Source organism: Sitophilus oryzae, unplaced genomic scaffold, assembly GCF_002938485.1.
Source record: "Sitophilus oryzae breed Bouriz unplaced genomic scaffold, Soryzae_2.0 scaffold_815_pilon_pilon, whole genome shotgun sequence".
Classification (NCBI taxonomy): Eukaryota; Metazoa; Arthropoda; class Insecta; order Coleoptera; family Curculionidae; genus Sitophilus; species Sitophilus oryzae.
The window spans coordinates 2729873-2754032 of record NW_022147434.1 but is presented as its reverse complement, the minus strand read 5'-3'; the positions used below and the strand labels follow the sequence as shown (position 1 = coordinate 2754032).

The following is a 24160-nucleotide window of genomic DNA, read 5'->3' as shown; positions in this document are numbered from 1 at the left end:
GATACCAGAGGTTCAACAGAAGCTGTCCAAGTCCTAGGACTGTATGATGAGATATAACTCAAGAAAGGTGGACATAATAGATCTGTAATATGATACAACAAAAAAAAAGGTATGATATTGCGCAGGTTGGTCGCTACGTCACAGGTGATAACGGCACCATTGCATTGGTTGGCACTTTCCGCGCGCCAATTTCAAATCGTCAAACTGATGACGCATAATAAAGGTGAAAATTACTTTTCAAAGTCAAGCTAAATGATTTGACATAACTTTTGAGGCTATGTCCTAATTCTTCCCTATTTTAGGTCATTTTTTATTACCGGCAATTGAACAATATGGATTTTTTGGCGTAGTGTCTTCACATGTGATGTGCGCAAACTGAACGAAATTGGAGCCGCTATCGATCATACTTTGTTTTCTTTGTATGACAGATCTGTAAGGTCGCGATAATTAACCCCCCTCCCACACATTCTACATTCTAGATCCACGTAGAAAAAAGCTGGAAAGGTAGAACCTACCAAGGCAGAGGAAGTTGGGTTCTCCGGCGTATTGGGGCGTGGGGTGCGCCGCTTCGCTGGGCGTCAGGGTCTGGTCGGGCAACAGGTAGGGACACTGCTGCTCCACGTTCTGGCAGAGGCGCAGGCAGGGAGGGATGCGGACGCCGCCCGATCCGAAGTGAGGCACCAGTGCGCTGCAGATCCAACGTCTGTACGCTACCTGTAACAAAGAAGGCAAATGAGCATTTTATATCATTTGAAAAGGGCTACTTGCAGAAATTTCAATTATAGGTTATTAACGTTAAACTAATTTCCAACAGAAACATAGAATGTAAAAAATGCCAAGTCTACCAACGCAATTCTTCCATTACAAAAAGTTGTAAGATCTCATGCAAAACCAAGTCAGATTGTTTTATTTAGTTTCTATTGAGAATTTTGTCTCTATTCTAGAATTTTGTTATAAATTGTTAGTATCAATATTAGACATCTTTATTTTTGTAACAGTTGTAATGACTTGGTAATTGCACGGTATGACATTCTACTAATTAAAATACTTTTATTCTTAAGTGTACTGTTTGCAAGATTTAGTGAGTAATCGAAATGGTTGATCATACTTTTATAATTATAGTGCCGTGCAATGGTCATTAGTCATTATAATTATTATTACGTCATAATAAGTCATAATTATTATTACAGTAATAAATATTGCTTACGCGTGCTGTAACATCTCTGTTGTTTTAAACGGAGCACCTGGTATGTTATTATATTTTTCGAAACAGGCTTTTATATCCTGTAATTTTTCTATTATCTATCTTTCTCTAAAAGTTTTCGAGATAAAAAATCAAACATGATTTACATGATGTGTAAAATTGATAGGAAATGATCTTGAATAATGACCGAATTTACAATTTAACCAACGCTTAGGTTAAATTGTAAATTCGGCATATTGAACAGACATATTATAGGAAAAGACGATACATTTGTTTATATCTGTCTAAATCAATTGATTGAATATCAAACATGGACATCGATAGGCATTGTTAAGCCTATTCCCAAAAAGTCAGAAGTACTAGAATTCAAAGATCTACGACCAATAAGTATACTGCCCCTTATGTCAAAAATACTAGAGCATGTTCTTAATAACCAAATTAAAAGTTATGTTGCTAAAAAAATATCTAGGCCTGTACACCAGTCTGGGTTTCGGACGGGACATAGTTGTGCCACGGCTTTACTTAAAGTAACTGATGATATATTGTATGCGCTTGACAACGACGAAATATCAGTCTTTGTATTGTTGGATTATAGCAAAGCGTTTGACTGTCTAAATCCTCAGATTTTGCGGTCAATGCTACATTATTATGGGTTTTCAGGTAGTGCATTGAATTTATTGAAAAGCTATTTTACTGACAGGCAACAAATAGTCAAACTGGAAAATAAAACATCTAGTCCAATAAAGTTAGTACGTGGAGTTCCTCAGGGTTCAATCCTTGGACCTCTGCTTTTTTGTATATATACCTCTCTAATTCACAACGATGTTAAGTTTTGTAAGATACATACGTATGCTGATAAACACTCAGATGTATGCCTCTTTTAATAAGAATTCTTTAAATTTTGCCATTAATATGATCAATGAAGATTTACAACATATACAGGGTTGTTCACCACATACGACACGGAGTATTGTAGCTAAACGATGAGATTTTTACAAATTGTAAGTTTGGGGTTCGTTCAGGGACTATTAGAGCTACAATTTAAAAATATTTTTACAAGATACAGAGTGTCCCAAATAAATAAAAAATATCAAAGTTGTATTTTTTTAAATGGAACACCCTGTATATTATTACATTTTTAGTTTCTACGATTAAAATAAAGGTAAATTTGATTAAGGTTTATTATACTTAAACCTTACCGTGCATCTGTTCAAAGGGCATTCTCGGCATTAAGACAGCTTTATCCACTGCGGCATTTTTTAAATAGTAAGGTAAAAGCCAATCTATGCAATACCTTAGTTTTGTCCCATTTCTCTCATTGTTCCGTCGTTTTCTCACAGGCATTAAGTATGGATGATATATACACAGTACAGAAAGTACAAAATTATTGTTTAAGATATGTATATATTTGGTTTGCGAAAATATGATCATGTAACACATACTTTTAAAACACTACATTGGTTAAATATGAAAAATAGATTTCTTTTAAATAATATTATATTATATCACAATATATTAATATCGCACAAACCAGTATATCTTTTCAATAAAATTTAGTTGAGACAAGAGACTCATACCGTCAATAATAATATCCGTCATAAAATAATATATCAGTTCCTTACCACAAAACCTCCCTCTACGAAACATCTTTCAGTTATTCGGTTTCAAAGATCTATGCTCAGGTACCAACTCACTTAAGGAGTTTCACGAGTATTTCGTTCAAGACCAGGGCTCGTTTATGGCTTTTCGAAGAGCAGTGCAAAGATGTATAAATGAGTGTATTTGTATTGTTATATTATAGTCGTTTAATTATAATTTCGCGATTGTTTGCGTTTTCTTTTTATTTAACATTTATTTGTTTTCTTGTAAATTTCTTGTATCATTTTTTTTTCTTTCTGGAGTTAAATGGAAGAGCAGAACATAATAATTTATGTTCTGAATTTCGCTCCATTTTCCACTGAATTTGTTTTATTCTGTTATGTTCATATCATTGTGTGGTATTATATAATCACTTCTCTTGTATTTATTTTTGTGGGAAATAAAGACAATTACATACATACATCAAAAAATATTTATTTCCGTTTGTTATAATATCGCTCAAATCATTGTTATTTTAAATTTAAGTCTATGCATATTATTTGAAAAATGGAAACATAAATAAAATTGTTCTAGTAATTTAGTCTATAGACAACAAATGCCTATATGCTAAATAAAGTTTTTTTTAAACAAGATGAAAACATAATTTCAGTGTTTTCAGAACCTAAATGTCCCACGAAAATTAATTTAAGAATATATCGATACAAGGTTCAAGAACTTAAAATTTCCAAGAATAAAATTGCATTTCAACGATATATAATGTTCCTATACATAAAGATTCTCGTTTGTTTAATAAAGGATAATCATTCAATTATAATTATTGTTACCTTAATATAGTTACTATGACAAATATTCATCTTTATATGGATCGATAATAATTGACTTTTCTTGTTAAATTTCTATAATTGTCATGGCAATTCTTAATTGAGCTAAAACGTTGTAAAACTGACCAAGAATATTTTGAAAGTTAATATTTATGTTTCACTAATGTTACGAGATATGTTTTTAATTTTGAGAACGAGAAAGTCTTTTTTCGTCCTTTCCACGTCTGACATTTTACGTTTATGTTTAGCTTTAACTTTCGCTGAAAGAAAAATTATCTGGATAGTAGATACAAAATCTATACGTAGTATTAGAGTCCTTATTTAGAATATTTTGATTGTTAATATATTACATTTGATTTATAATATACTCGTATATTATTAAAAAAATCAAGATTAAGTGCGATCTCGTATTTTCTGAACTATATTTAAAAAAAATCAGTTTAGATTGCTTTGACGCTCTATGTTCATCCATGTCAAAAAAGACACACATGAAGGTGTACGAGAATAGTGCAAAATAACATTTTTCCTAGTGATATTTCAGTCCACCTTAATTAAAAAATTCGGTAAAAACTAACGGAGTATTTTTCAATGCTAAAACAACAAATAAAACTTAAGACCAGTCACGAATATATTCTAACATACATTAGCAATGGTCGTTATAACCAGTTTATCACTGTCACTAAAGGAAATTGTTGTATGCTTAGATATTTACGCGAACCCTCGCATTCCGTTGGTCTATAAATTTACTACCCAATGCTAAAATTGAAAAATAAATTACAGGTATGCAAAACTTTTTGTAACGTATGCACACTTTCAAAGCAGTAAAGGGTTTTTAACAGGACATTATCTCCTCTACGAATACCTCAGTAGATTGAATCTAAGAAAGAAACAACGGCGAATGCAAATTCTTTGGGGAAAATGGGGAAACACCAGAACTCCTCATCACTGTGTGCGCCGAGACGACAACCATTTGTGCCATAAACTTTGGTGCGGCTGATGTCGAAGATGGAGAGCTGCTCTTTGCCAAGCCGTCTCAGACACTGGCTTTTTTCAAAGCCCTTGGACTGTATGATAAGTTATAACTCGTTAGAACTCAAGAACGGGGGACACACAATAGATATCGGTATAGCTCGCGGCGATTAACCAACCCCACACACACACACAAATATTCCACATTATACATTCCAGTTAATTTCTATCCTATCAAAAACATAATGTAAAAAATGCCAAGTCTCGCAACACAATTTCTCCGCTATAAAAAGTTGTGAGATCTCATATAAAACCAAGTCAGTTTATTTTCTTTAGTCTCTCTTTAACCACCTATCAACAATTGTGATATAAATTGTAGTATCAATATTAGCCATCTTTATTTCTATAAAAATCATAATGACTTGGCAATTGCATGCACGGCACCTTAATTATAAAAAAAATAATCTACTATTTCAATTACTAAGTAAATCTAATAAACGGTGCACTTATAATAAAGTTTCTTAATTACTATAGAATATCATATCGTGCAATTGCCAAGTCATTATAATTATTATAGAAATTAAGATGACTAATATCGATATTAACAAAATTTATATGAAAATTGTTGAATAGGTGCTTAAAGAGAGACTAAATAAAATAAACTGACTTGGTTTTACATGAGATCTCACAACTTTTTATAGCGGAGGAATTGTGTTGCGAGACTTGGCATTTTTTTACATTCTATGTTTTTGATGGGATCTTATTTCTTTTTGTAGGTTATCCTACTATTTTTTTTCGGGCCATTCAAAATTAATTAATAATATTAAAGAAGCTTGACTATAATAATTATGAATTATTCATAAACTTTGAATTATCGTATAATTAATTAAGTCAGATAATATCAATTGAATTAATTCTAGTTTTTTAACGAATTGTGTTTCCAACTTTCGTTATAGCTCAAATATCAACTTTAAAAATGTTCAATTCATAATTTTACCAATGCTTATTCATAATTATTTTTTGTCAATTTTACACATATTTTATTTCTTATCTTGAAAACTAAGAGATAAATCCGTGAATTATTGTTTAAGATATTTTTTTAATATTTTACAATCAGAATATTAACGAAAAGAAAATAAAGAAAATTATACGCGCTATCAAGCGTTGGTCGAAATATGTTCAAGCCTAGCATTTAACATATTAAACTAAAAAAATAGGGACTTTATTACAAGTTAAAGTCTGACTAGAAAAAAATCATAATCTTTGAATTATAGTTGGTACATTGATATATAAATAAAATCAGAAGGGAGACCGCTCCGATTAATTCTAGTTTTCTATCATTTTCTCGACTGGAAAGCCAGTTACTTGTAGTGGCTAGACGGCTAACTTTTAATCCATAAGGATATTTCGAGAATTTTCATTTTTTCCTTTGGTTATAAGCTAAAGCTATCTAAATTTGGAGTTTGTGACACATCTAGAAGTATACCTTAGAATTTTGATGATCTGTCAGTGAGTCAATGTCGAAATTAAAGAAATTTGACAAGCGATACTTCATAAACTATGAGGGATCATTACTAGATATTTTGGTAACCTATGTCTTCAAGTGTAGTGAAAATTAATATTCTTGCTTTATACACAACGAAGTTACAGGGCGGCCAAAAGTGCCGCTAATACCTTCGAGAAAAGGATGGTACGTTATATGATCTCCAAAAGGAATGTTAAAAGAAAACCGTAGACACGAATTTTTAAGTATTTGGATTTTTCTAGAGAATCTAGCGTTTATGGATGTACCATAAACAACATCGCCGTAATCAAATAAAGCTAAAATAAGTGTGGCACATAATTGATAATTAGTCTTTGATGATATATATTTCTTAAGAGATCTTCAAACGTATATAATCAGCTTTTAATTTAGTAGTTATATGTGCCTGAAAAGAAAGCTTCTCATCAAAATAGACTCCAAGATTTTTAGTCTCTGTAACAATGGGTATCACAACATTATCTATATGGATATTCATTTTACCAGCCGTATTTGTAATTTTGTTTATATCACTACTAAATACCATGACACAAGATCTACCGGCATTTAATTTCAAATTATGATCCAGAGCATATTTATTAATTTTATTCAAATCGTGGTTAAAATTTAACTGAAATTGTTCCAAATTATTAATATCTATTTTGCAATAAATTTGAGAATCATCTGCATATTGCTGCAATTTAGAAAACTGTATTTCCTTATTCATGTCAGCTACATATAACGAAAATAAAAGTGGTCCCAGAATAGATCCCTGAGGAACCCCAGAAATCATAGGAATATAACTAGATTTTTGTTTTAAACTTCCTCGTTCCATGACAACACAATGTGATCTATATTTTAAAAGGTTTTTTAACAATTCTAAAGAGCCGTCTGAAAATCCAAAATACTGTAATTTTGCTAGGAGCAATGATAATGGTCTAGAGTATCAAATGCTTTACTAAAGTCTAGTAACCCAAGGCAAGTCGTATTTTTATTTTTTTTATTTGTTCTAATATCATTAACCAGCTTCAGTAGACAAGTGGTAGTGCTGTAGTTCTTACGAAAACCAGATTGACATTCAGGTATTAGTTTATTTGTATCTACAAATGAAACAATTTGATTATGTAGATGTTTTTCTATAATTTTGGAAATTGCTGGCAAAAGAATTGTAAAACATCAGTGCTGTTCAGCATTAATTATTCTAACTTTCTATCCCTGTATCCTGTACTGATATAATATTCCTGTAAGCAATAAATATTCTGCGATGCCGGATTGTGTTCAATACAGCAAAGTCTCAGTACTTTTAGGATTTAGATTTCTGTACACTTAATAAAGGAAATTAAATTAAAACTTTTACAAAATTGCATGTGAATGTAGTTCAACTTATATCTGTTAGACAAAGACACTCTTACCTATACGAGTCAACGAATATCATGAAAATATATCAACAAGCAATATACATTTTCATGATATTCGTTGACTCGTATAGGTAAGAGTGTATTTGTCTAACAGATATAAGTTGAACTACATTCACATGCAATTTTGTAAAAGTTTTAATTTAATTTCCTTTATTAAGTGTACAGAAATCTAAATCCTAAAAGTACTGCCTAAAGCAGGGTACTCGCCTGCGGAAAAGTTGAGTGCTGTCAAGCATGAAGTATCCTCTTAGTTTACCTGGAGTATATCGAAAGATTTAAATACTAGGATTGCTAAACATATTACTATTTTTGTTTGTTACAAATTTCCCATTCTTCCCACAGAATCTGCATATCTTTATATATGCTCCTTAAGGCGTAGATTTAGAGAACATTTTGTCTCTCCAATATATGACTCACCACATTCACAGGGTACCTGTACATACACACTTTCTCCTGTTCCAATGTTTTCTGTTTTGTTTTTGTTCATACGCTTCTTAGCATAGTTCCAGACTTAAAAACAGTTTTTTCTATGATACTGTTTGGCTATTGGTCTGTTCTTTTCTGACGTTCGAATAAAATCGTCAAGAGAAAGAACATGCTCTCTCTATGCATCTTCAGATAATATTGTATATTGCTCTATAGCATTTACAGAGTTTGCCTAATAAACACCTTAGTCTTGCCGAAGGAGTAAAATCTGCTTTATTTGTGTACTTCCGTTCAATCTTCTTTAAGAGTGATACCTTTATAGTACGCGATGCAGAGCAATACAATTTTTTTATGTTTCTTTTGCTTGATTGCTGTTTTTTGGTTGTTATTTCTCTTGATAGTTCCTTTATTTAAATTGGTAGAATACCCATTTTGGCGTCATTTCTTATAATCATAATTTCGTATGACAAATAGTCTTTAGAAAATGACTTTAAATCTCATTATGAACGCCCATTAATTTTCGAAAAAATAAGGTTTTACTTGAACAATTTTATCAACTAACATGTTAAAAGTAAACAATTTTGTAATTCAAATGAATGTTTTTTTACGGAAATATGAATATCATATTTGTATATATTTTAAACGTAACCCTAAATAAGTTAATTTTTTATTTGGTTTATTTCGGGCGTTCTATAATTGGCAGCAGTGTATTTTTTATTTATCTAGAAAACCATTCAACTGTTCAAAACATGTCAGAATTGCGGCGAGCTAATTATCCGGAATATATTGCTTTTATTCGCGATGAAAAATTGCTCTCTCTCCCTCTCAATGAAATTTAAAATGGTGGCAATTTAGTCGTAGAGGTGGGTTCATTGGGAGGAACTAGTTCCTAGTTCTAGTTCTTCCACAGGAAGTTTCTTGAACTAGATATTTAGTTCAGTGGATTTGTCATTAAATTTCCTTTCCAAAAATACCATAATATTATATAGGCTTGATGCATTTCAGTTGATTTCAACAAATTCCGACCGTAGCGCTTCAACGGCAAAAAACAGAAATTATCAGTACATATTTTACGTCACCGCGTCGTCATGGTGATCGCATTAAAATAATATTGAAATCGCGGTTTTCTCATAATATTTAAATAATTAATTTTTTTTTCTAGTGCAGTTGTTGAGACTATATAACAATCAGGTACGAGGTTTGTGTGATGTAACGTTGTTTCGGGTAGTAAAAAATTGGCGCCGCGAGGCACATATAGCCGCCCATACTAAAATATGTTAATAAAAAGTTGGTAAGGAGTTCTTTTAGTTTCAAAGTAAAGGAATTTTTCCAATTTTTTTTATCTCAAAAACTGCGACGTTGACTGATTTTGATGTTATTACAAATTTTGTTGCAAATATTATTCCTAATCTTAAATTGAAAATCGCGTTTCGCTAGCTACTGTAATTTTGGAGTTACGATTTTTTAAAATTTTTAACCTCCTCCCATAACCCTTTTAGATTAGATTCTTAGAGGTGGCTTTCGGCCTGATCCACTGCGACCTTCTCAGATCTATTGTGGTCCTCTTCTGATCCTTAAATTACATTCTCCAGTCCTATCCTTTTCACAAAGTTTAGCAACTTGGAGACTGAACCCTCCATGTAGCTCCTTGGCAATGGCCTATCATTGCCTATTACCGGGAACCGCACATTTGCCAGGCTGTCACACCGACATAAAATGTGTTCTGACGTTTCTTCTTCAGATTGACAGAACCTACACGTAGCTTCGTCTGTCAATCCCATCAGCTTTAGATGCCTATTTAGCTTACAATGCCCTGTTAGTAGACCTACTACAGCTTTGACTGTCTTTCTCTCCCCTAACCCCTTACCAACCCCCCACCCCCACCAAAAACTAATGGCCAGATTCTCGGGTGACCCAGTATTTTTGTACCAAATTTGGTTATAATCGGTTTAGCGGTTTTTGAGTTATCGTGTTACAGACGGACAGACAGACACCAAGAAAATATTTTGTATTTAGGTCATTTATGACCCAAATAACTCATTTTGAGTGAAATTAAAAAAAACTTTTTTTTGCCGATCTTAATAGCCTACCATACCTATTGGTATGGTCGGCTAAAAATAAGTAAAAAAAGATTCCGAACCAGGCGTCGTATTGTGTTGTGACAATTTCAAATATTAATAAAATTGCCGAAAAAATGTTAACGCGTCAAGAAGAGCGTAATTAAGGTGTTGTTGGGTGCAGTACACAATACATTCACATTGCAATACACAGTGCATTCAATAACTCAATTTTCCGAATATTCAACTCCCCAAAAACAACATTTTATAGCTTCATAGTTTCTTACACCGATTTGACGAAAAGCAAAAATGGATTTAAGCAGTTCGACAAATTGTGTAAATTAATATAAAGCTTTTTCAAAAGCCTGGGTCACCCTGTATATGTCGGTCCTCAAAACTGCCAGGCGAATAGTTTTTGAAGTAGTCATTTATGAAACTATAGAAACTAGCTCATTTTGTTCCGGGGTAGGAATAGTTCATTGGAACTAGTTCGTTCACGAACTACACACCTCTGTTTACTCGTTTTATCTTAACCAAGCTACGTATTAATGCAGAATGGTTAATGATGCAAATCATTTGCCTAAACAATCTATTTGCCCTATTAGTACGATGTCAATTATTAGCGGTTAAATCAACAGATGGTTGGGCGTGACCTCTGCATTTTAATCTTTGTGCTAATGTGCGGTTCCACCGTCGTGTAAATTTGTAATATGCTTTAATTAAAATGCGAATTGTGTGAAAGCGATATTTCGACTGACTTTGAATAAACATTGAATAATGTTTGATGTAATAGAAGTAAATAATAAAGTCCTAGTTCGATCAATAAATGTTTACCGTTAGGTTTGAAAATAAAACATGTTAATGTAGTAGTATTAATTATAAGATATCTTCTTTTTTCTTAAACCTTTATTTAATATTTCAATTGTGATTTTCTTGGGTATAGGTTTTTTTATTAAAAATTAAATGATTTCTAGGTTTTTTTAGATCATTAAAAGATCGCGCACACTATACCTGCACGGACCGGCACGGACCAGACCAGTAAAATCTACCGGTGAAGGTGACCGTGTTATTTAATAGAGTAGAGCACACTAGACCAGTACCAGCACGTACCGCCACAAGCCACGACCGCCAAAACAGGTCGTGTCGGTCAGGGACAAATATGACCGGCAATATTTATGCCTGGTCGTGCTGGTCCGACCTAATGTGCGCACCGGCGAACCAGCACACCTCCACAAACATGCAAATATTGAAGGGTTTGTCAGTATTTCGAGTACGCTAGATGGCTCAAGTCGCATGATGTAGGTTAGATTTCGTTTATTTTTGTTCGAACCTTTAAATCGTTTTAAATATGAATGAAGAAAAGCTTATTTTACTGGTACAAAAGTATCCAGAGCTGTGCGATACGAGCCAAGCATTTTATATATAGAGACCAAGAAAGAAAAGATGCAATATGGGAGTCGTAAATAAGACACATTTTAATATTTTGGGAAGACCAAACGGTCAAGACCAAAGGCGCTTAAATATTGAGAGACATACATACATATACCGCCATTACTCGCTCACGAGTATTTGACACGCATCAGAATTTGTGCTGAATTGTTGTGCTGAATTTCAGTGGTCACACACGCTGTGCTGAATTTCAGTGGTCACGCAAGGCGTTTTCTTTCATGAGCTTTTTTGTGACTGAAAAGCCCGATACGTGATGTTATCTGTCTACCGCTCTCCAGACATTGAAAAATCTCATTGCTTTGTTGCCTCTTTACTTTTTGGTTGTCGCTGTTAACTGACGTTACAATTCTTCTCCATTCCATTCTATTGTGAGCTGCCTCTTCCCATTCATTCTGCTTGTTAATTCCTTTTAAGTTTTCGTGGAAAATATCCTTGAACCTTTTGAGTTGTCCATCCGGCCTCCTCTTACCGTCTACAAGCTCACCGTAAAGTAGAGATTTTGGTATGAGGTTTTCTTGCATTCTGCATACGTGACCAGCTCATCTTAAGCGGGACTTAGTAATCATGACTTCAATACTCTCGTAGTTAGCTCTTTCAAGGACCGATACGTTTGAGACATGATGGAACCATTTTATTCTTACGAGTTGTCTAAGATGTCTCTGTTGCAACTTGTTTAATGTGTTCATGTGTCGGCGGTACGGCACCCAGGTTTCGCTTCCATATAACATGGTGGGAATTATTATAGCTCGGTACACTGCAAGTTTCGTTTTTGTGACCAAGTCATGATTGTAAAAAACCCTGTCCTTTAATTTCCAGAATGCTCTTGAGGCGCTGCTAATCCTGTGCTGAATTTCAGAGTCGATATTGGCCTTTTCCGAAATCAAACTGCCCAGGTAATTGAATTCCGCTACGTATTCCAACAGCTCATCTCCGATTTTTATAGCATTGTTGTGATCTTCCGGGGGAGTGGACATGATTTTAGTTTTATCGATGTTCAGCTTAAGTCCCAAGGCCTCGTGTGCCATTATATATGTGTTCAACATTTCTTGCAATTGCTGTAACGTATTTGCAACTAGAGCACAGTCATCAGCGTATTGAAGTTTTGTGTTTGCCCTGAGTCTTTTTATGTTGAACAGACCGCCGTCGTATTTGTATCTAATGCCGAAGCCTCTCTCCTGCAGTTTGCTGTCCACTATAATGGAGAGCGCTGCCATGAATATATTGAATAGGAGAGGCGCTAAGACATATTCTTGCCTAACGCCTGTGTTTGTTAGGAAAGGATCGCTCAGTGATCCATGATATGACACTCTTGATTTGTTGTTGTTATGGAGGCTTTTACACACTGTAAGAAATTTGATGGATACTACTGATGGAACTTTTTCATAATTGCCCAAAGTGCATCTCTGTTCACAGAGTCGAATCTTCTGATGCGTGTCAAATACTCGTCAGCGTTTTGTTAGATCGATGAATGCAACGTAAAGTTTAGACTGCTGCTCTTTTACTTCTTACTGTAGTTGCCGGATGGAGAATATGGAATCGACGGTACTGCGGTTGGTGCGAAAACCCGTTTGCGATTCTGGGAGGATTTTTTCTATATGTGGGTACAGGCGGTTTGACATAATTTTTGCAAGAATTTTTCCTCCGATAGCCAGTAGTGAAATTCCTCGGTAGTTTCCGCAGTCTGATGCACTTCCTTTGTTCTTAAATATATTCACTATATTCGCGTTGCAAAAGTCCTGAGGTACCTCTCCGCTTTCCCATATGACATCAAAGAGAGCCTTAAGATGACCAATAAGTTCTTTACTTGCACACCTACGCTCGAGTAGGCGCCCCCTCCCGGAGATCCGATTGAGGGGGTATCTTACCTCCGGACGATGATTTTGTCCTACTCGAATGTTCAACGGACCGTGTAACGCCGCACTAAGCTGCGTAAAAAGGTTAACTGTGACGGTAACGCTGCCGCACAGTTTGGCTGCAACTGTACCACGGGATGGCTATGGCACAGTGAGGACTGCGACGATAGTTCCCTTGTGCTACGTTCTCGGCCGGCTAGGAGTAGTTTACTACTCCTCTTCCCCAGAAAGGTGGTAGGTCTGAGGGTTGTATAATGATATACCGCCTATACTCGGTCGTCAGAGCCTCGTTTGTTTAAACAGGGTGTACCACGTGAAGGTGAAGTTGACTTTTCGGTAAGCTAGGTTATATGTATCTCTTCAATACCCCTTGCACCCCAACCACAACTTTATTGCTTTAATACCCCTTGCCATAACTTTATTGCAGGAGGGTCGGTCGCAACGATACGTGTCGCAGCTTTTTCATGATACACAATCGGTCATTTTTAGACTATGGAATCGATCCAGAAAATATGGTTTTGTTGTCCGCAGACCATATCCTCAACGAGTAAGGTGGACAAGGCGGGAAGATCGCTATCTTCTTCAAGCCACTCTTCCTAAAAGAACACTTACCACAAGGAACTTAAAAAAATCGTAAACTCGAATTTTATCTCAGACTATAAGAAATAGGCTGTATGAAGTTAACATTCGATCAAGGCGAGCAGTTATTGTGCCGCATTTAACTGCTAATCATCGTAGGGCACGAAGGATATTTGCTCAAGAACATCTTCACTGGGTCGTGGATCAGTGGAGGCACGTATTTTTTACGGACGAATCCCGTTTTCGATTAAATCATAATAATGCCCGACGGAGAGTTTACAGAAGACCGAATAAACGGCATCTGGACACAACAGTCAGTGAAGCGATTCATTTTGGTGGAGGTTCCGTCACGGTATGGCGAGGTATATCTTTAAATGGGCCCGGGCGTACAGACTTGATGTGTTTCTAGACGGCATAATTAATCCTAAACGATACAAAGATGAGATTCTTGAATAATATGTTATTCCATTTGCAGCTCCGCATGGTCCAGAATTTTTCTTACAACAGGATAATGCCAGGCCCATACTGCAAGAGTAGTTACTCGATACCTTGAAGAGTCCAATATCACAATTATGGATTGGCCTGCTAATAGCTCTGATCTCAGTCCTATTGAGAGGAGGGACTTTAATTTGATCATAATTTTATCAAGTCATCCACAGAGTGTAGTTTAATTAACAATTCGTTTGATTATCTGTGGAGTAATTGGAGTAGTTGAAAAATATAAAAATTTATATAAAATGTTGATAATTTAACAATGATGTGCTTTGTTACCTTATGAATAAATATTGGTATGAAGTTGCTTTCAGCAGAAACAATTATAGTTAAATAATATAATAAAAATTTTATTTCTAAGTGACCCGGATCAGTTAGATTAATATTGGATTAATAAAATAAATTGAAAAATAAACGTCATTCCATATTTATTTGGCCAGTCTGTCAGTTTCTGTGAAGTGAAAGTGAATTGTGATTTGTTTTTATGGGAATATATTAGGGATTTTCGCGAATTTAGAGTATTTTAGACTATAGGATTATGAAATTTAAAAGCCAAGTAGTTCAATATATAAGATTAATTAATCCTCCTGTGATAATTTTTATAAAACTTCTCATAATCAAAACAAATTCTTTCAACAAAATGGTTGTCTCAGAAATTTGGAAGATCATTTTAAAGTTTTTATTTAAATGACTTAATATCGAATCAAGAAATTATATAACACATCATATTAAAAGCTTAATTTTAAAAGCTGTGCAGTCATTTTAATGTAAGTACACAATACACTTTTAGATAAATATTAAATATACAAATTTGCATAGACAAACAAGTAATTTTAAAAAGACCATTTATTTATTTAAACGAGTATAATCATTAATCATTTAGTTTGAAAATATATTTTTATTTACTTATTTATATATTTTCTATACCCTTTTGTATTATTGATAGGCTTTATATGTCCTGTTTTGTTTGTTAAAAAATGCTTCGAGTCATCGAGAATAGATTTACTAACAAATTTGTCCCTTGGCTTTGCGTATTAACAACACGAATTCTAAGATGTTTCTATTTGAATAGGTCATTAAAGTTGAGATTAAAGTTATACCAAATTCGATACACGTTAACTAATATGCCTTCTATATAAAGATTTATTTATTTATAATTTATAACCTTTTTTATAATTATTTATAACAGATTGTATAAATTCTGATAACTTTTATACCGGGTGCGTCTCAAAAGTGGCTCACTCCTATAACTTTTTTATTTTTTCAGATAAAACAACGAGATTTGGTATTTTAGTATATGACGTAAATTAGGATTGATTGACATATTCAATTGTTTTCGGTTACTTCCGGTTTCACCGGAAATGACTACAACTTTTGATTTTTAAATGACACCCTCGGTATTTTTTTACTTTATTCGATAGAAAATGACACTCTGAATCGAATGACATATCATATGTCAACTTTTGACATTTTCGTATATAGTTTATTTCAAATTGTAACATGCGGTTCATAACGACAATTTAACTCAAAATACCAAGTGTGTGGTATCAAATTATTTGTAAAAAATGCTTTTTCCAAATATGCTAATGAGCCACCCTCGTTCCATTTGAAAAATTTGAGATATGATTAAAAATACGATTTGGGTATCTTTTAACCGGCCAGGACAAGACACTAAAAACATTAGACGATCAACTCTATTTTTCCAAGGCTTCTTGATTAAGAATTAATGTTTTTAACAAAGCCGTGGGTGGCACTCCAGATTGAAATTTAAAATACAATTTGTTTTTGAGCGAATATGTCAAAAGTTGACATATTATATGTCATTTGATTCAGAGTGTCATTTTCTATCGAATAAAGTAAAAAAATACCGAGGGTGCCATTTAAAAATCAAAAGTTGTAGTCATTTCCGGTGGAACAGGAAGTGACCGAAAACAATTGAATATGTCAATCAATCCTAATTTATGTCATATACTAACATACCGAATTTCGTTTTTTTATCTGAAAAAATAAAAAAAGTTGTAGGGGTGAGCCACTTTTGAGACGCATCCGGTATATAATTGTATAGTATTGAATGTGTTATTTGTAATTTTATCAACAATGTTATAATAAAATAAATCAAGTTACACATTTTTCGTGTTTTATTCTAATTTCAGAGATAATTTTAATCTAGATTATTAATTTATTTGTATCAAAATACATTATTTTTATTTTGTAAAATGTTTTGTTATAAATAAATTAATAATCTAAATTGAAATTCCCAAATATAAGTAAGAAACTTATGAACTGGCAGTAAAGGTCCATTTAAAAACCTGGCGCGAACCTTTAGTTCTGCCAGTAGCCCGCTTGGATCGCGGCGAGCGCGTGTTTCCAAGCTTTAACATAGGAGTTTTAATTTCTTTTAGTTAATTATTATTATTGAAAATTCTATTATTATATATCTAAAAGATATATCAAAGTAATAGTATAATAACAGTAATTATAAAAAGCAGCTATAAATATATTTCATTTTTGTTTACTATTAAAATAATACCCCCCCCCCCCAAACCTAGTATTACAAATCTAAATCGCCCACACTATTATATTTATGGAATCTCGCCATTTATTACTACATCTCACTAAAATATAATGCAAATAAATCTACCATTTTGTTCAATGTATTAATTGTAAAAGTTTTCGACTATCTTATATTTTAAAAATGTATTAAGTTACAAAGCAATTAACAATTCCCTCTGCAGTTTTTGCTACAGTAATTTAATTTAGTTTCAAAATTGTTTACTATCCGTTTTATAACTTTGACGTCAAACTTTATAGTACAGTTTTAAAATTGTTTATAGCCTCATTAAAAATATATTTAATTAATGCGGCGTCCACAGGAATGCGTGTAAAATTCACTGCACCATTAATTTTGATTGTTTTCCTCCCTGTTTAAGTTTACTGTGCCTTTACTGTCGCATAAAATGAATAAAAAACATAAAACATTCAATAGCACGGCACCTGTCCTCCATGCCGCCAACTGACAATGCAACACTACCAACTGTACAATTCTCGAATGTAATAATCCCTAGAATCGGTTGATAAGGCGTCGCGCGTCCTCCCGAACGACCCACCGTTGCCAAATTCATCTCGGCTCTGTTGCCATGTAACCGCCATTCATGCGATTACCACTTCGACGGTTGTCGAGGGTTTGTACAGCGGTTAGAAATGCCAGTAAGGTGCGTGCGTATACCGGGCGACGTATTTTATAACATGTGCGCCACTGACTTTTTTTCTCTTGTTAACAAAATTGTATAGACCGTTTAATGCCGATTAAAAGTTATGTCTTGATTTTGATTAAAAGTTATGATATTTTGTCGATTTCTATCTCTTTGATGAGATACACGCAATTTTGTTAATCAAAATTATTAAAATTAAAATAAAATAAGTAAATTATTTATTTAATCTAATTTATTATTAATTTTTATTAAAATTTATAATACTAATATGTTCAGTGCTACCTTCGGCAAATTCCAAAAAATAATGGTATTTGAAATTATACTGTTTTTTTAATTGGGTTAGAATCGAAAAAAATAAATGCGAGTAACATGAACAAGAAAGAAGCTTGTAAATGACAAAAACATAATAAGACCAAACACAAAAATACACAGTGGAAGAGCTCTAGTGGAGTCTGCAGTGAAATAAGTCTGCAGTGAAATATGGCGTTTAGACGTTAAAAGCTGAACAAAAACGAGCTTTGAACGCAGTCGAAATGGACTATTTGAGACACAGTGCAAGATTATCCAGACTGGACAGAATTAGGAACGAGGAAATCAGAGGCAATTAATAGTAGATAGAGTCGAGCACAGAGGTCTTAAGTGGTTTGGACATATTTTTTTGGGATTATATCATAATTATGCAAACTCAGGTATCGGAAGAGGTGAGCCAATAATTGCATGAGCCTCCTCGATGAATTATGAGAGGCTATCGAAGAGGCGGTATGGAAGAACATTTTCTAAAATAAATTAAAGTGTATGGGTAGTGATATTATTTTTTAAGTTTTAGTTAGCGTAATGTAAATTGTAAAGAACCGTTTAATAATATATTCTGTCTTTTTATAAGTTATAAATCATAACAGAATAAGAATACCACACCAACTAAGTAAAATTAGTCAAGAAAGATAAGAATTGGCTATAACTCAGTAATTTTTCGAAATAAACATACTATACCTTATATCACTGAAAAGCTTAAAAATACCGCTTTTTATGAAGTCATGGCCAACTATGGTTTCCATTTAAAAAAACATATGTTTCTGGCATATGCCAAAATTACAAGCTTTAGAAAAAATCGGAGAACACAAATTCATTAGGTATGTGATTATCTACAAGTTTTATCTGAAAACTTTTTGTCTAAAATAGATTATATTGGAATTAGGGACAAGTTTTAAAATTGCCAAAATTTGTTTTTTTCGAAATATCTAGTAAGCCATGAACTTTTACAAGAATCCGAAAGGCGCATATTTATGACTCCATAAAACTGCAATTCTTTCCCCATTTAACCGACTCCAGTAGTTTCTCTCCAAAGTAAAAAGTATAATCTATCTCCAGTAGTTTCCGAGACACCCATAAAGAAGATCGTAGGAAACTCACCATGTATAAAACTAAGATGTATTTTGGCACTACATCTGCATTGTAGTATTATATCCATAAAAGTCTGATTATATGTTAATTAGAACCATTTAATTGCGTATTGAAGTGAAAATGTAATGTTTTAATCAAAGACTGATGCGAAAAAAGTCTTTATTCATGAATATATTAATAGGTTTAAGAAACATGTGTTAAATTATTTGTCCAATTCGTCTTTCAAATTGGACCAGTGCGAGGCCGGTCGGCAATCGTCGCTAAACAAAAGGGGACACCGCCCTAGAGCCAGCTGTGCAGCCGATCGATCCCGAAGCAGCTTCGGGCAACGCCGATCTGCGGGATGTGGGTTAGGAATGTGTCAGAGGCACAGCCGGAGTGCAGGGTTGTCTCAATCTGCACAATTGTACTGATCGGTTTGATCATTACAATCCTCTCGAACATACTTCATTACATTTTTTATGTAATATCAGCTGAAGAATACAGTGTAGTTTGAAATATTTGCCGTTAAACAACAAATAAGACATTATAGTTTATATCAAATAAATATTAAATCACGTGATTAAGCTTGAGGAAGCTTGAGCCGCACAGCGTGGCTCACTTTTACACATTTTCTTTTAATAAAAATATTTTAAGAAACAAAAATAAATCAATTATAAATATATAAACAGTTATTATTGACACCAACGAAACTCACGTCCTTAACAGCACTTAAGGGACATAAAGGGCCATTACTACCGCTTTCTCGTTCAAAATATTCTAATAAGGTTGCATTGAGTTTTTTTGTGGCTATGAAGCTATTTTATACACTTCGCACTAAAAGAGGTTCTAAAAAGAACAATGATTACAAAATCTGCTAGTGAAAATTTTTAATTATCACAACACAATTCATTTAAACCACAAACTCGTAATACAAAACTAAAGTGTCAAAACGAATGACAATATTGGGAAATAAATAAATAAATGTGACAACTTGACATTTATTAGGGCAGAGCTACCACCTGAATCCCCAGCGGGAAATTTAAATTCTAGTTAGTCAGCCCGGTGCCGAATAGGTCCATGGTTGGCAAGAATGAATTTAAAAAACGCGCCTTCGATTACGTAACTAAAAGTTTAATTGGCATCGCTTAGAATTCAAACAATATACATCGAAACACTATACGTTAAACTATGTGGGTATCGCTAACCATCAACCGGTGATTAAAACTGATGCTGACACAGTTAGCAAATTGCGAGTAATGAGTTCAAAGTAAAGGTTTTGGATACATTCGGATCATGTTGAACTTTTATTTTTACTGTACAGTAGAAAAATAATATATTGAAAACAATGTTTGGATACAAAGTTAAAAAATAGAAGAAAGTCGTCCATATTTAAGTACATCGGTAAAACAAAGATAATTTTATAGGACATTAGTTAACCTTAATTTATACAAAGTATAACCTTAATTTATAGTAGCATGGCAGCTTATGGCAGTGCAAATTACCGTAGCGTATATTCCGTGTGTTTGTTGTTTATTACAACCTGTAACTTAGCTGAGACACTGTTGTATCGATGGAGCAAATTACCCTAATTCTTAATTGCACTACTACAGCTAAATATTTCTTATATTTAAAATTGCCCAGCAAACTATTTTCAACGTCATATTAGTCCAATTCATGTCATCACGAGTACATTGGCAATCTTGTTTTCAGTACATAAGATTTCCGACCAGAAACAGCCTTGTCGGCCTGCTTGAAATGCAGCATGGCAGAGTTGAAAAGGCTGCGCGACCAAAGTTATTTAATATTTCCCAATAAAATGAAAATTAGAGCTTTGCAGAAGTCTTTTTTATCGTTCAGGGAAATCTTTTTAGGATGAAGCTTATAACTTTTATATGGCCGCCCACAGTTTCGATAAAGCTCAAGTCATAATTTCCTGTATCAAATATTGACCAATTTTTACAAAATATGCGGGAAATAGTAACACATATTTTAAAAATTCTCTTGCGCACATACAGAATAATTCTCTGTGTACATTTATTTTCATTAAAGTTTTAGTTTATTACATTGACTGTTAGTTGATTTCTTTTTTTTCTATTTTTATACTAAATTTTCTATCATCTGTGATCATAAAACTGAAAAGCTGTTTCAGATTTTCAGATTGAAAACTGAAACAGATTCACATTATACATTCATATTTTTTGTTATTGTTCAGTGTTATGTAGATTTTTTTATTTTGCTTTAAGAAACATAATTATTACCGGTGAATCATAATTTGACAAATTATGAATGACAAGTTAATATGTTCATTAAAATTATTGTGCATAATTTATTATAATTAGATATATTAGTATACATTAGTAAGCACCATTATATTATGATAGAAGAATTATTTAGTAAACTAAATATTTTGTTTAAAATATATAATATTTATATTGTTTAATAGATGTATATATATTTAATACGATACGATTAAAAAAACGGCGAATGTTTTTTACAAATGATGATCAATGACATTCAATTACATTCAAAAATGATGATTCAATGACATGGTTTACAATACTTTACAATTTATTATTATTAATAAAATGATATTTTTATTTAACGACTTAGGTGAAATTGAAAATAATAAATATTAATAAAGAACTGCTAGTATCATTGCAATTGATAATTTTTAACAAAATTATCCATTACTTTGTGTTTTTTCGTACTAGATATGTGGTCTTGAGAATTTTTTTTTTTTCATAATTTTACTTGCTCAGTTTCAAAGTTATTTTTTTAATATATTAATCTTGTTTTTAAATATTCATGTCTAATATAATCTATCATTGTATAGGCGATCTGAACATAGGAAATGATACATAAATTTTAAAATTGATGAATAAATATTTCTCATTTTAATTCTGAGGTTCTATAAAACTTAAAAAAATGTAAGAAATTGTTAATTTTGAATGGTTTCTCCTTTTTATTACCTGTAGAAAAACCTGTAAACGCTTTTTTATTTTTAATTTTCAGGTACGAAGTTATTGTGATGTAACGTTGTTTTGGGTAGTAAAATTAAGTGCAAAAAAACACAAACTGGGTGTTCCGTTGTGTTGTGATTTGATTAAAAACAAAAATGGATTCAGGCAGTTCGAAGAAAATAGGTAAGTAAATAAAGTTCCCCTTACATATTCAAAAAATTAAATAGGGTTATACTATAGGACGATAAAGTATAATTTGATCAGTATTAATGGTATACATATTTTTAATCAGCTATTGCTTAATTTTTTTATGAATCCCCCAAAATTATTATTATTTGCCTTTAAAAATATTTTTTAGAGCCCAAACAGCTCCAGTTATGCCTCCTCCCCCCATAGCTAAACACAAATAGAAAAACAATGCTCGCTACCGTAGTTTTATATACAGGGTGGTCCGAATTGTATTCCGGAAACTTCGGCAGCATATTCTGCAGATAAAAATAAGTAAAAAAGTTCGTATAAAGTAATGTCCTAAAATGCTTGGTTTCGGAGATACAGGGTGTAGAAGTTTCATTTTTATTTCCATTTTTTCCAAATAATTTCTGAAGTAACGTTGAAAATTGGTGCCTGGAAGTATTTTGATATGAAAAATTTGATTTTGATGTCAATATGACTTCTTCTTGTAGGGGGCGCCACCTACATATGTTTTAACTGTTTTGAAGAATAATAACTTTTCGTCCGTACCTGTATAAAACTACCGAGTAAAAAAATATACATTTCCGTGACTTTTTACGTAGAAAATATCTCTTGGTAAAAATCGCTACGAGCAACCGTTCTCAAGATATTTAAAATGGAAATAGTCAATACATGTCATTATTGACGAAATATAAACACGTTGAGTAGATAATTATATGTATGATTAAAATATTAAATTTGGAAATTTTTATATTTTTAAACTAATCATAAATTTTTCTGCAAAAAAATGATGATAAAACAGTTCATGTTCAACTTTTTACATAAAAAAAACATTTCAAATTTATGATTTCAGTCTAATAACTGTTTAGTCAACATGTTTAATTATTTAATTATGTCAATGATGATAGGCACTGATAATTTCGATTCCAAATATCTCGAGAACTATTCCTCGTAGCGGTTTCTACAAAGAGACCTTTTTTCGTAAATTTATATTTTTTTAATAACTTCTTTTATACAGGTACGGACGAAAAGTTATTACTCTTCAATCCAATTAAAAAATATGTAGGTGGCGCCCTCTACAACTAGAGGGCGCAACTACATATTGACATCAAAATCAAATTTCTCATGTCAAATAACTTCCAGACACCAATTTCCATCCAAATATTGATGCTACTTCATAAATTATTTAGAAAAAATCGAAATGAATATGAAACTTGTACACCCTCTAAACTAAGCATTTTAGGACATATATTTATAAGAACTTTTTACATATTTTTGTATGCAGAATATGCTGCCGAAGTTTCCGGAATACAGTTCGGACCACCCTGTATATTTACTTGGTAATGCATAATTTTTATAATTAAAAACCTGCTACGTTAAAAGATAGACATAACGGAGAATTTACTTAATTTTAGTAGGCTGTTTAAACAGTTTCATTTAAATTTTTTCTCTAATTATAACCAAGCATTTCCGTTATTTTAATATAATGTTTTAACCATTAACGCGGAAATGGGACGGGAACGCGGGAATGAATATGTAATGCTAACGTGCGGTCAGACATACCGCTATGCAATTTTTTATGTATAAGATATTATAAACAAAAATAACTTCTTTTATGAGGAGCATTTATTTATAAAATATTTAAAGAAAATGACAAATACCAAAATACATTAAAATAAATACATATCATAACTAATATTGTTTTAGAGAATGTATTGCGTATCTTATACACAATTAATGCATTTTTGAGCATTGGATATATTCTTTCCTTTTATATAACACACATCCATAATTAACGTTTCTTCATAACCATTGACCACACGTTAGGGGTTAAATGTTAAAACTTCATACAAGCTTTTCTTTAAATTATAACGGGTATCTTGTATTTCCCACTAATTGTACAATATTTACAGACCTTTTTAATTGTTGTAATACTTACACCTTCAATAGAACTCTATTTAATTATACGTTCATTCATAAAATTAAACATTCGTATTACTGTAGAGTGTGCAATTATTTTATCCGAA

The 24160-nt window shown here is 32.6% G+C and overlaps 1 protein-coding gene across 1 annotated transcript in view; it reads right to left on the bottom strand.

The window, feature by feature from the left end:
• The window catches only part of LOC115889578, a 320379-nt gene that overhangs the window by 36321 nt on the left and 259898 nt on the right, over nt 1-24160 (bottom strand). Inside the window, exon 2 of the mRNA XM_030909631.1 lies at nt 516-714. Within this exon, the coding sequence (XP_030765491.1) occupies nt 516-714 (199 nt within the window). The remainder of the gene's footprint in view (nt 1-515; nt 715-24160) is intronic.